A 12500-nucleotide genomic window follows, 5' to 3' on the forward strand; every position below is an offset into this window, starting at 1 on the left:
CCTCTTCTTTCACTCTTTCTCCCTCCCCTCCACCCCTCACTCTCACCTGTCCATTTTATTCTCCTCTCAGCTAATGCCTCTCGTTAAACAATTTTTCCTGCCTCCAATACTCTCTCTCTCTCTCTCTCTCTCCACAGCTTCGCTGACTTTTTATCACAATTTTCCTCAAACCTCTTTCCTTATTCCACCTCTGCATTTCACGATTGTATTAAAACTCTAATTATCATAATACGCATTTTTATATAATTCTCACTCGTCCTACCAAATCACCTACGTTTTTTTTAAGTTCCCTTCTGGTGTCCTTTCTAATGTAGCTCCCCCATTTCCATTCCACTTAATAATAAAATAATAATGTTCAAAATGCTATAAAGTTTGGGCGTTTTAGATGTTCCTTTTCTATTCTAACTCTGCCTAAAATTGCCATCTCTCCATGTTGAATAGTGAGCTGTAACCATATATTAAAACTAGAATTTGTTCCCAGTCGCGGAGAAGTGCTATGGAAAGTATATGGCGTCACAGCACTGTCTTTTTCCGAGTTACGTGAAATAAGCTGCAAAAGGAGGAAAAATCTGAGCCAAATCAGGGCGAAAGAACTATATTTTCCTTCATTTTCCAAATTTCTCCTACATTCTCCGTCTTGCATTTCTCTTTATTTACCTACATATCACCCCTCCCTTCACCATTCTTCCTCCTCTTCCTTCCCCTCATTTCTCTTCATCTTCTCCCCTCTCTTCATCTCTCTTCATCCTCTCCCTTCCTTTCATCCCTCTTCACCCACTTCCTTCCCCTCAACACTCTTCATCCTTTCCTCTCCCTTCATCTCTCTTCATCCTCTCCCTTCCTCCTCCTCCCTCCCTTCACCCCTCTTCATCTTCTCCCTTCCCTTCATCCCTCTTCATTCTCTCCCTTCCCTTCATCCCTTTTCATCCTCTCTCATCCCTTCATCTCTCCTCATCTTCTCCCTTCCCTCCATCCCTCTTTAATCCTCTCCATTTCCTTCATCCCTCTGTCTCCTCTCCCTTCCCTTTACCCCTCCTTCTCTTCTCTCGTTTTTCCTCTCCTCTTTCCCCCCTCTCAAAATATTTCCTCCGCTCTCTCCATCCGTCACCCCTTCTGATTATTTATCCCCTTCGTCCGTTCAGACTCTCCCTCCCTCCCTCCCTCCCTCCCTCTCTCTCTCTCTCTCTCTCTCTCTCGTATGCATGCCCCATATCTCTTCGTCCCTCCTCCCTTCCTAGTAACCACATTCACTACTCTCCTTCCTTCTGCTTGTTTTCTTCATTTTCACACTTCCCTCTTCCGCTTCTGTCTCTCCTCTCTAATTTCTTTTCTTTTTCTTTCTTTACTCCGTCTCCTCCTAATTTTTATCATTTCAAATTTCTCTTTATACACCGTCACTCCTCTTCCCTCTGTTGTATTTCGCCTTTCCTATCCTGCACTTCCCTCTTCATTTTAACCTCACTCTTCCTCATTTTACTTCCTTTTTTCCTCTCTCTTTGCTTTCCTCATCTCTCTCTCTTTATTTTTCTCATGAATCTTTCTCTGTTTCCCTTCATTTGTCCTTACTTTCCTCATTTTCGTACTTCCCTTTTCTCCTTCCTTTCTGTTGTCTCTTGCTCCTTACCTTTCATGTTGGCTCACCCCCTACCCCCTCTTTCTCTTTCTATCCTCATCCCCAACCTCACCTTCTCCTACTTCTTTGATTTAATTATATCTCTTTTTTTCTTCCTCTTTTCCCTCACTGCCTCTTGCTCTTCTCCTCACTTTCCCTTACGTCTCGTCCACTTCCTTCTTTTCCTCTTGTTCTTCCCTTCTTTCTTATCCTCCTGTTTTCCTTCTGTCTTCCATTTCTCATCCTACTGTCATCCCTCTTCCTCCCCTTCCTCTTGTTCATCCCCCTCTCTTCCCTTCCTACCTTCCTCCTTCCGCTTCTCAATTTTCTTTTCATTTCTCTCTCGCACTGCCTCCCCATTTCTACCATTCTCTCCCGCTCTCCATCTCCCCATCATCTTTTTCTCCATCTCCCCACTTAACACCCCACTATGCCGCCTCTCTTCTCCCCCTTGCTCTCCTCTCCCCCCCCCCTCTCTCTCTCTCGCTTAACACCCCACAACAAAGAGGCTGAAGATTCATAATTCCTGGATTTCAGAACCTGCTTGTGATAATGGTGTCCGTCCGTCTGTCTGTCTGTCTGTCTGCCCGTCCATCCGTTTCGCAGTCTCTCATCCTCTCTCGCTAGTTATCACTCTCTCTTTGTCTGCCAGCTTCGTCGTCTTGTCTTTCTGTCTTCTTATCCATTCGTTATACTATACTTTATTCATCCCTCACATCAGTTTCACGACTTCTTCGTCTCAACTGTTTATCACATTAAGTTTTATCTATCCCGCTGGATTCTATTTATTACATTATGCCTCTCAAGTCGCTTTAAAATGTTTCCGGCGCTGCTTATCTACATCGAATTTTTTTCCCGACACTTTCCATCTCGCTTTCTGTTTATCATTACCTCCGTCAACGAAGTTGGAGGTTATGTATTCACCCCTTTTTGTCTGTCTTCTTGTTCACAGGCTGTCTCAAAAAGTAATTGATCGATTTCAATGAAATTTAGTGAATAAGCGACGCATGGGCCACGGAAGAGATGATTAAATTTTAGTGATGATCTGAGTTTCAGTCCCGATTCAGGACTTTTTTTTTTTTTATCCACAAGATGTTAAAGGTTATCAATGGATTTCAATGAAATTTTATGTATACGTAGGTCATGGACCAAGGAAAAGCTGATTAAATTTTAGTGGAGATCTGACTTGTTTTGTACTTGGCGCTGGCGGTGACGCTCTCGCAGTGCGCTTAACTTGCTTTATCATGCATTCTGCCTGCTACCTCACCCATCACCTCCCCCCTCCTCGCTTCCTCACCACTCCCATTATACCTCCCTCAGTCTCTCCTCATGTGTCTGTCAGTTTCATTAATATCCTTCATTATCTCTTGTCTCATTAACGCCCTCACTGTCTGCCACCATCTGCCAAAATACGTACCAATACCCCTGGTTCTGGTGCTGATGAGGAACGCCTTGAAGTGGTGACACCGATACAATCAGGCGGCTCCGGCTATGCAAACATCCCTCATCTCCCTTCCTACTCCCTGAAAGGAGGACGGTCGACTGCAGGAGAAGAGCAACTTCAGCCTGAAGTCCATCGGGTTCACGTTTCAGATGAATATGAGGCCACAACAAAAACAACAACAACAGGTTCTCCCTCCCTGCCTCCATATGATGCTTTTCTTCTCCCTGTTTTCTCTTTTTACAACATATTTTTCTGAATAAATGAAGCAAGAGGAGTGTTAGGGGCAAACGAATAATGGCGAAGGGGTAAGGGGGGTGAAGTGCAGGAATGGTGGAAGGCTTGGTGAACAGAAGAATAGAGAAGTGAACAGGAATGGAAACAAGGAGTAAAAGAAGCGGAGGGAAAAGGAAGCAAAGGGGAAAGGAAATGGAGGAAAAAAAAAACAGAGAGGAGGGAAGGCGAAAGGAAATGGAAATAAAAGAGGAAGGAAGTGATGTGATACGGAGATGAGGAGCTAGAGAGATACAGAGGAAGTGAGGTGAAGAGAAAAGAAAGAGACGAGGAGGGAGGTATAAAGGAATTCAAAGGAAAGTAAATAGCAACAGACCTTGTGGTCCTTTAGCTGCTGCTTGTTATAGGGAAGGCTTTAACTAACAAAACTATTCTATGAGATAAAGAAAGGGGCAGAAATGAGTTATAGGAAGGGAGAAGATAAAGTAAAAAAGAGAGGTGAAGGGAAAGGAAGAACACTGAAGAAAAAGAAGAAGTGGAATCAATCGACAAGGATAAGTAGAGGAACGGGTTGAAGGGGAAGGAAAAGCAATGGATGGTAAACATTGTCACGTAAGGTACATGGAAAATATGAGATGGGGTGGGTGGGAGGGAAACTGGATGGTGTGAGATAGGCATGTAAGGAATGTGAAGGCTGGAAAAGGAACATATGAAAAAGAGGGCACGGGAAGGGAGGAAACGGCTTAGGGGGAGTAAAAGTGGGAATAAGAGGAAGAACAGGAGAAAGAGTGGGCACAGATAAGGAAGGAACGACTTAGGAGTAAAGGAAGAAAGAAGAAGAGAAAGACCAGGAGAAAGAAAAGGCAGAGGTAGGGAGGGAGGGAACGGCTTAGGAGGGGGTGAGGAGGGAGTAGGAGGGGATAAGAGAGAGAGGAGTGGCTGGGGAAGACAGGAATAAATAGTAAGTGGGTGATCATGTGTGCTGTGGGATGGGGAGACGTGGAGATGTGTTCCAGGGTACGCAGCGAGAAGGGGAGGGGAGGGGAAGGGAGAACAGAGGGGAAAAGAAAAAAGAAGAGAGGAGAGGAAAACAGAGTAAAGAAGAAGGGAGGAGAGGAGAGGAAAGGAGAGGAAAGGAGAGGAGAAAGGATAAGAAAAAGAGGGAAGAAAAAATGAGAAGAAAGTGTGATGGGTGGGAAGGAAATTAGGCACGAGAAGAAGAAAGGCGAGTTGAGTAAGAGATGGAGGTGAGAGAAGAGAGGAGAACGGCAATGGAAGGAAGAGTAGAGAGGCCTCGATGCGAAGAACAGAGAGAGGGAAAAGGAGGAGGAGGGGGAAACAGAATAAGAGAAGGGGAAGGAAGGGGATATGCAGAATGGCAACGAGAGGGGAAAGGGACAGGAAGAGAAAGAAAATAGGACAGGAAAGGGAGGGAGGAGTCTTCCATATGAGCGATGATAAGGAAAAGGGAGGAAAAAAGAGAGAGAGGGGGAGGAAAGGTAGGAAACAGGGGGAAGATGGGAGAGGGGGATGAAAAGAAATAAATATATGGGAAAGAGAAGAGAGGAGGAGAAATTGAGGGGAAAATAAGAAAAGAGGAAATGACTGGGGGTGAGGGGGAAGGGGTACATAGGATAACGAGAGGAGAGAAGTGGGGGGAGAGGAGGAGTGATAATGAAAGGGGACGGATAGATGAGGGGAGGACGGGATCAGAAGGAAAGAGAGGGGACGGGGAGGGGAGAGAGGTAAGACAGAATAGCAACAAGAGGAGAGATGTTGGGGATGAGAAGTGAAAAAGAAAGGGAGGGGACATAGGAGGGGGAGGGATAAATGGAAAAGAAAGCGGAAGGGAGAGAGGGGATGGGTGCAGAGGACCGCAGAGGAAAAGGGGAAGGACAGATGAGGGAAGGGGAGATGAGAAAGAAAAGGGAAAAGGGAGGGGAAAAGGATAAGTATGATAGCAACGAAAAGAGAGATGTAAGGACGGAGTAAAACGGAAAAGGGGTGGGATTGATGAGGGGATGGGGGATGACAGGGAAAGAAAAGTGAACGGGAGGGACAGATGAAGGGAGAGAGATGAGAAGAAAACGAAAGGAGAAGGGAAGGGGGGATGAGATAGAAAGAAAATGGCAGGGGGAAGGGAGACAGGAGTAAGTAGGATAGCAACGAGAGGGGGGGGAGGGGTCATGTCAGAAGCGGAGAAGGGGGGGGGGCAGGGGAAGCCAGCTATTGTTATGGTAATGATCACCACCACCACCATCCTCCCTTCCTCCTTTCTCACTTCTCTATTTGTACTTTTACTTCATCCATTTCCGCGTCTGTTAAAGCTCAGTATTTCTCTTCCCCTAGCATTCACCCTGCATTCGTCCCTATCCGTGTCATACAAATTCTCTCCTACGGCTCGCCTTTCTAAATTTCTGAAGTTCTTTCATATCCTTCCCATAACCTCAACACATTGCCCCACTCCCTTCCTCTTTCTCACTCTCTCCACAACCTGTTGCTTCTTTTCCCCTTTCCCTTGAAAATCATTACCGTATTAAGAAATCTACAAGTAAAAAGTGTTTATAATAAAAACGGTGAATGTGCAAGTGGGTATTTGACTGATTCAGTTTTAAACCCTGTGTTTTAGCAACTGACTGGCCTAAATATAAAAATAATAAACTTTTCCCCGTGTCTTTCGAACTACAGGAAAACTACGTAATGAAAACGTCTTGTACCAAAGAGGTTACAGAAATCTGATACTGCAGGTGTCAACACAGGACACACGACCGGCCATCCCAGGACATCTCTCGTACTGAAAGTGTCAACAGAGAGGACATGCGTGTAGTGCTGTAAGCCTTTCTGCTATTCAGTTCTTGCTTTTAATTCAGAGAATAGTTTTGTCAGTTAAAACTTTCCCTATAGCAAACAGCCTCGAAAAGATCATCAGGTCAGATGCCGTTTGCTTTTCTTCGTACTGTACATAGAATGAATGCAGTACTGTACTGAACATCATAGGATATAACTCGTACAAAAGGAGTTAACAGATAGGACGGGAGTGTAATACTGTACATGGAAGGACAAGAATGTACGAGTATTATTTTAAGACTGGGCAGGGATACAGTGCGGTACAGAGAGGACAGGAGTATAGTGCTTTGCTGGGAGGATATAAGTGTAGTACCGACTGAGCTTCAAAGGATATATCTCGTACTAAAGACATCAACAGCAACGACAAGAATGTAATCCAGTACTAACCATCACAGGTCTGCTTCTCGTCACTGGCCTGGTATCCCGGGGTGCAGGCACATCCACCGCTCAGCAGGGACCACTGACCGTCACCTGTGCACAGGAAGGTGGGCGTGCTTTCTTCACGTGCATGGGCCACACACACCCCCACCGCCTGCTCGATGCTCGTCACCTCGGCCCCCGTGGGTGTGGTGGGGAAATGTGTGAATGCCTTCGTGATCTCTGGGCAGGTGATGTAGTACACCTGTGGCAGGTAAGAGGAAAAGGAAGGTTACGTTAGATTAAGTCAGACTGAGTTGGGGTGGCTAAGTTAGGCTTAGTCCCCCCCCCCTCTCTCTCTCTCTCTCAGTTATAGTTTGGGTTAGCCACGTAAATGCATTCAAATTAGTGTGGCTGAGCTGAATCACATGAGAGCGCCTTGGGCTAGGTAAGACTGTGAACTGTTTTCGTTTTATGATTATTCAAATGTTTTAAGATACTTCTATAATGTCAATACTGTATTTATCGGTACTATCCATTTGAAAATTTTTGAACATCTACTCGTTAGCATTCTATATGGTCATTATCTTACCCACTTTGAGTAATATACTGTAGTTAAAAGCCATCGGACATAAATCTTGGCACACATTAACACCCTTAGGTCAATGGTGTCTGTTTTCCTCTATTCTTTCTTAGGAGAGAGATTTCTCCACCTGAGGGGGCTAATTACTTTCTCTGTAGTGCCTCTTCCATCTTTTCACCATCTTTTCACCTAGTCAACATTTCTCCATCCATCTTCATTCATTGATCCATTCATCGTATATTCATTCATTCATCTTAAGTCAATCATTCCTCTCGCCTCAACAGTCAGAAAACTGATCCATCCATCAATGCTCCACTCTTCATCCCTCACTTTAATACCCAGAATGAGTGATCCAGTCATCTACCATTCATTCACCTAGTATCCTACACATGCACATATCCATCAACTAACTCACTCACTCATTCATTCACTCATCCATCCATCCATCCATCCAACCACTAATCACTCATCAATTCATCTATCCATCCATTCATCCAACCACTTATCACTCATGTCAATCCATATACAAGTATTATTTATTCATTAACCCATCCACCTCTGCACTCATCCTCAGTCCCTTTCCACGACTCACCTTGATAGCGAGTAGAGAGATGCAGGCGCCCTGGTCCCTGAAGGCAAAGTACACTCCCTTCTTGGTGACGGGGATGGAGCGCACCTCGGCGTTGATGATGATGTCTGCCGAGTTGGTAAAGCGGCCCTCGTCAGCGGCGATGCGGTCGATCAGCTTGTAACTTTCGGGCTCCCAGAACGGTGGCTCCTTGGTGGCAGCGTCGAATTCGTAGTACAAGAGCGAGAACGTTTCCTTGCCTGAAGAAGGGATAATAAATGTTTCCTTAGTGAGTATGGAGCAGGGAGAAAGTTTCCTGGCCTGAAAAGGGGGATAAGCGATTATGTACTGGGGTAAAAACGTTTCCTTACTGAGTATGGAGCAGGGAGAGAGCTTCCTTGCCTCACAATGGGGATAGGGGATTATGTGAATGGGTAAGAAAACGTTTCCTTTATCAGTATGAAGCAGCGAAAGCGTTTCCTTGCCTGGAGAAGGGTGAGGGAATTATGTGTGGATCGATATGTGCTGCTTGAGAGGAAGTGATAATAAACGTTTTCTTAGTGAGTATCGTGCAGCGAGAACGTTTATTTGCCAGTAGGGTGTAGGGGAGGAAGGACATGACATTATACCACCCGAAACAGGACTATAAACGGGGGTCCAATATTCCCGTTTCTTTCACATACTGATTCTGGATTCATCATACTAAAAGAAACTACTTACTCTTAAATTTACCCACACAGTATTAAGGTTTTGAATCAAATTATTTAGCCAGAAAATTACGACACAAAATTAGACCACCCGGAGCTTAAAGGTATAAAAACCATGGCCATTATATTCCTGCATTTTTCAGCAACAGCAATTAACAAGAAAGAAACTGTTTAACCACAATAAAGTTGCAAATTAAATTACTTTGTCAGAAACTCGGACAGCAAATTATACCACCTGTAGCTTAATCCTTTCAGCAAAATGACGCTTCTTTTTAGCATGTTTCTGTAATTTCCAAACGATTACATTCGACTTGGGAATTATATCTCGTACTGAAGGGGTCAACGTGAACCTTCATCAATCTCTCCCGTTCGAAAAATCTCTGCCGTGCTGAATAAAACCGTCTGGAGGCATAGCAAACACGAATACAGAACTGAATATAAAAGCCAAAGCATTCGCCCACGAATGCGTATCTCCCGTCATTACTAAAAAAATTAAAAAATAATCCTCTGGCAATTTCAGGCAGATCATCGCAGGTTCGACACAATCGAAAAAATTCTTAGGATTTCGCCCGCCACATTTCAGGGTCTCTGCATTTGGTAAAAAAAAAAAAAAAAAAAAAAAAAAAAAAAAAATCCTCTGGCAATAGGAAGCCTATCATAGGTGCTTCGCAGAAATTATTGACCAACAAGCCAAATATCCCGGGATGCTGTCCACAAATTTTGGATACAATTTGCCCACTTGATTGTGAGATATTTTGGGAAGAGGCGATTACTTTCTTGCCTCGCTAGGCAGGCGATAACAAATCAGACATAAGGGTAGTGAAGGGGTAGACGGGTAACTGACTCGTACTTTCTCGTGCAGTTAAATTCTGCAAACCGACAACGTATTTTCTGTTTTATTCTCACCACCACCTGGTGATCGCATTTAGCAGAGAGAGAGAGAGAGAGAGAGAGAGAGAGAGAATCAGGTTGTGAAAGGGTCAATGGAGACTTGTTTCTAACCCCGTCACTTCAAATGGTTTCTCTGAAGTCGACAAAATCGTCTAGAGGTAGTAGTAGTAGTAGTAGTAGTTGTGGCGGTGGCGGCGGCGATGGTAGTAGTAGTAGTAGTAGTAAAAAAAAAAAAAAAAAAGCAGCAGCGGCAGCAGCAGCGGCAGCAGCAGCAGTAGTAGTAGTAGTAGTAGTAGTAGTAGTAGTAGTAGCAGCAGCAGCAGTAGTAGTAATAGTAGTTGCAGCAACAGTAGTAGTAGTAGCGTGGTGGTGGTGATGGTAGAAATAGTAGTTAGTAGCTGCAACCCCAGGCTCGTCTAAATGTCAACACAGTGGACTGCAGGCTTAAGTTGTCCTTATCCTGCAATCCACTGTCCTCCTTTCGAGGGGCAGAATGGGAGTTGAGGGAAGTTTGCATAACCGGGTAGTACAACTACCCCGCTATACCTGCGCCACCATGTGAAGCCGCCCCTCTCCAGCAACTTAGAGGCGGCAAAAATAAACAGAATATGTCACCGGACTGATTGAGTTAATAAAGTTAAAAATAAATAAACAAATATATACAAGAGGGGACTACAGGTACAGGAGAGAGGCGAGTTATTATATCCCCTTCACCATTTCGGCCGTAAAACGAAAATCGATTGTAATTTTTAATCATTAGGGCGGCATTACGCCCAATTTTCGGAAGTCTATTTCATCACAGGGAACTGGTGGTATTTACATAATTTTGCTCGCCTGGCTTATTTTGCACAGCGGCGGTGATGTCGTTAGTCCTGTAAGTCAGGTTCATTACGGCTATAAAAACCAAATGTTGTACGCCGGGTTAAGGGGAGTCTGTTTCTGTTCTATTCTCTCTCTGTCTCTATCTGTCTGCCCGTCCGTCTGTCTGTCTGTCTGTCTCTCTCTCTCTCTCATTATTATGCTCCTCTATTAACCCTTTCAGTATCAGAGTCGCTTTTAGACATTTTATACATGCTAACGTCAGACGATCTGATTCATCTTGGGAACAAAGGAAGTGACAACAACTAACATAAACAAATCCATCGAATACAGGTGAATTCAACCCCCCCCCCCAAGGTATCAGTTCTGGCAAATAAAAAAAAGAAAAATTGTAAAAAAATATTACAACTATGACTATATATAATTACGATGAAAAGGAAGCTGAGCTGACTGCACTAAGTATACCACACTACCTCCCACCAAAAAATGCAAGCTGATTACAGTAAATATTCCTGGCTCCCATAAGTATAGTACAGTAATAGCATGAAAACTTTGAACTCATTTTGCCCTAAATACACCTGACTATTAACACATAAAACATACATGATCTAAATATAGATGCAGACCCCATTCCCCCTCCTCCTTTAGTGAGAGAAAAAAAAAAGTCTTATCATATATATACCGTACAGCTACAAATGTTGTCAATAATAAACATGTCTGATGTTCCAACGTAATGAAGAGAGATTTTAACCTTGTAATCCGACTGAATATTACTGGTTGGTTCTGAAAGGTCTCATTAGGGTCTGGCAGTTTCAGGCTGATTCAGAGGAGAAATTGAGACAGTTGGTAGAGGAGTTTGGAAGGGTGTGTGAAAGGAGGAAATTGAAAGTAAATGAGAATAAGAGTAAAGTGATGAAGTGTACGAGGTTGATAGATGGTAGGGGGATGAATACAGTTTTGAATGGTGAGTTGCTTGAGGAGGCAGATTGTTTTAAATATTTAGGGTCACATGTTGCTGTGGATGGAAGAATAGATGCAGAAGTGAAGTTTAGAATAAATGAAGTAGGAAAGGTGCTGGGAGGAATGAAAAAAGTGTTTAAATGTCGTTCGCTTAGAATGGATGTAAAGAGAAGGCTGTATGAGGGTGTTGTGGTACCGACTGCGTTATATGGGGCTGAAACATGAAATATGGGTGTAGCAGAGAGGAAAAGTTTGAATGTAATGGAGATGAGGTGTCTGAGGAGTATCTGTGGTGTGACGCGTATGGATCGGGTGCGAAATGATGAAGTGCGAAGGAGAACTGGAGTTGTTCGGGAGATGGCTGGTAGAGTTGAGCAGAGGGTGTTGCGATGGTTTGGGCATATGGAGAGAATGGATAATGAGCGATTGGTGAAAAAGATAACTAGATCTGATGTGAGAGGTGTAAGGCTGAGAGGAAGACCACGAATAGGATGGATGGACAGTGTGAAGAGAGCGCTGGATGCGAGAGGGATGTCTGTTGAGCAAGGAAGAGTGGCTGTGCGTGACAGAAATAAATGGAGAGAAATTGTGAATGAATAAGTGATGACGCAGCCCTGAGGGGATATTCTCCCGCATTTGGTCTGATCAGCTAGTCAGGTGAGGTGCGGGTAAGGGGATGGGTCTGTTATGATGTGGCAGGGGTAAACCAGTTCTGCTGTCGGGCCCTGCTGCGGATGTCACTGATTGCATTGCGCAGTTGACCCTTGTGCGGTGTGGTGCGGTGAGGATCTGTCCGTTCTCCCCTTTGGGGCTAAGATGCGAATGAATGTGTTTGAATGGATGAGTAAATGGGGAGTGTGTCGTCCTGTCTCGGCTACCTCCCTTTCCTTGGGGGAAGCAGCCTAGGTATATAGATAGATAGATAGATAGACAGATAGTTTCAGGCTTGTGTGAAAAGAGTTACTGACAACTGTGGCAGAAAAAACAAAAAGCTAAAGCTTAGAGGCAGGAATATGTGCTGCCTTGGGGGATTTTCAAAAGCCGATAAGATAAACATCCCCTCAGTTTGGATCTATAAGCTTCGCGATTATGAGCTGCAGGCGGCAGGCGGTGCACTTAGTACCACCCCTGCAAAACCCAAAATGTAGCAATTTCCGGTATTAATAGGTTAATATACTAAACCACAGAAACACAGCGACAACACAAGTTACAATGACGTATGCAAGCATTAGAGTGCATTACTATGGGACGGAGAACAGCGCTTTAGGTTCCTTAATACGAGCAACACAACCATAGCAAAAATACAGTCGTATATGCTAATGTCAGAGCGTTCTGCCCGGAAGAGACGTTTGTTAGATGCTATATATTTGTATCATAGCTATAACTAAAACTAATATCCCTCATACTAACATGAAAGCGCTGTGCCGGGGAAAAGAGAACAGTCTCGCATGGAGAACTTGACTTCGATGTACATCCTGTTA

The 12500-nt window shown here is 44.2% G+C and overlaps 1 protein-coding gene across 1 annotated transcript in view; it reads right to left on the reverse strand.

Annotated features, from left to right (window-relative positions):
* Eph (Eph receptor tyrosine kinase) overlaps positions 1-12493 on the reverse strand; it is a 287254-nt gene extending 274761 nt beyond the window's left edge. Inside the window, exons 1-3 of the mRNA XM_080272697.1 lie at positions 12430-12493; positions 7667-7902; positions 6522-6756 (exon numbers count right to left, since the gene is read on the reverse strand). Of these exons, the coding sequence (XP_080128823.1) occupies positions 6522-6756; positions 7667-7902; positions 12430-12493 (535 nt within the window). The remainder of the gene's footprint in view (positions 1-6521; positions 6757-7666; positions 7903-12429) is intronic.
* Between the last annotated feature and the right edge of the window lie 7 nt (positions 12494-12500).

This window comes from Coenobita brevimanus, chromosome 51 (genome assembly GCF_032717465.1).
Source record: "Coenobita brevimanus isolate Jiangsu-jjx chromosome 51, ASM3271746v2, whole genome shotgun sequence".
Classification (NCBI taxonomy): domain Eukaryota; kingdom Metazoa; phylum Arthropoda; class Malacostraca; order Decapoda; family Coenobitidae; genus Coenobita; species Coenobita brevimanus.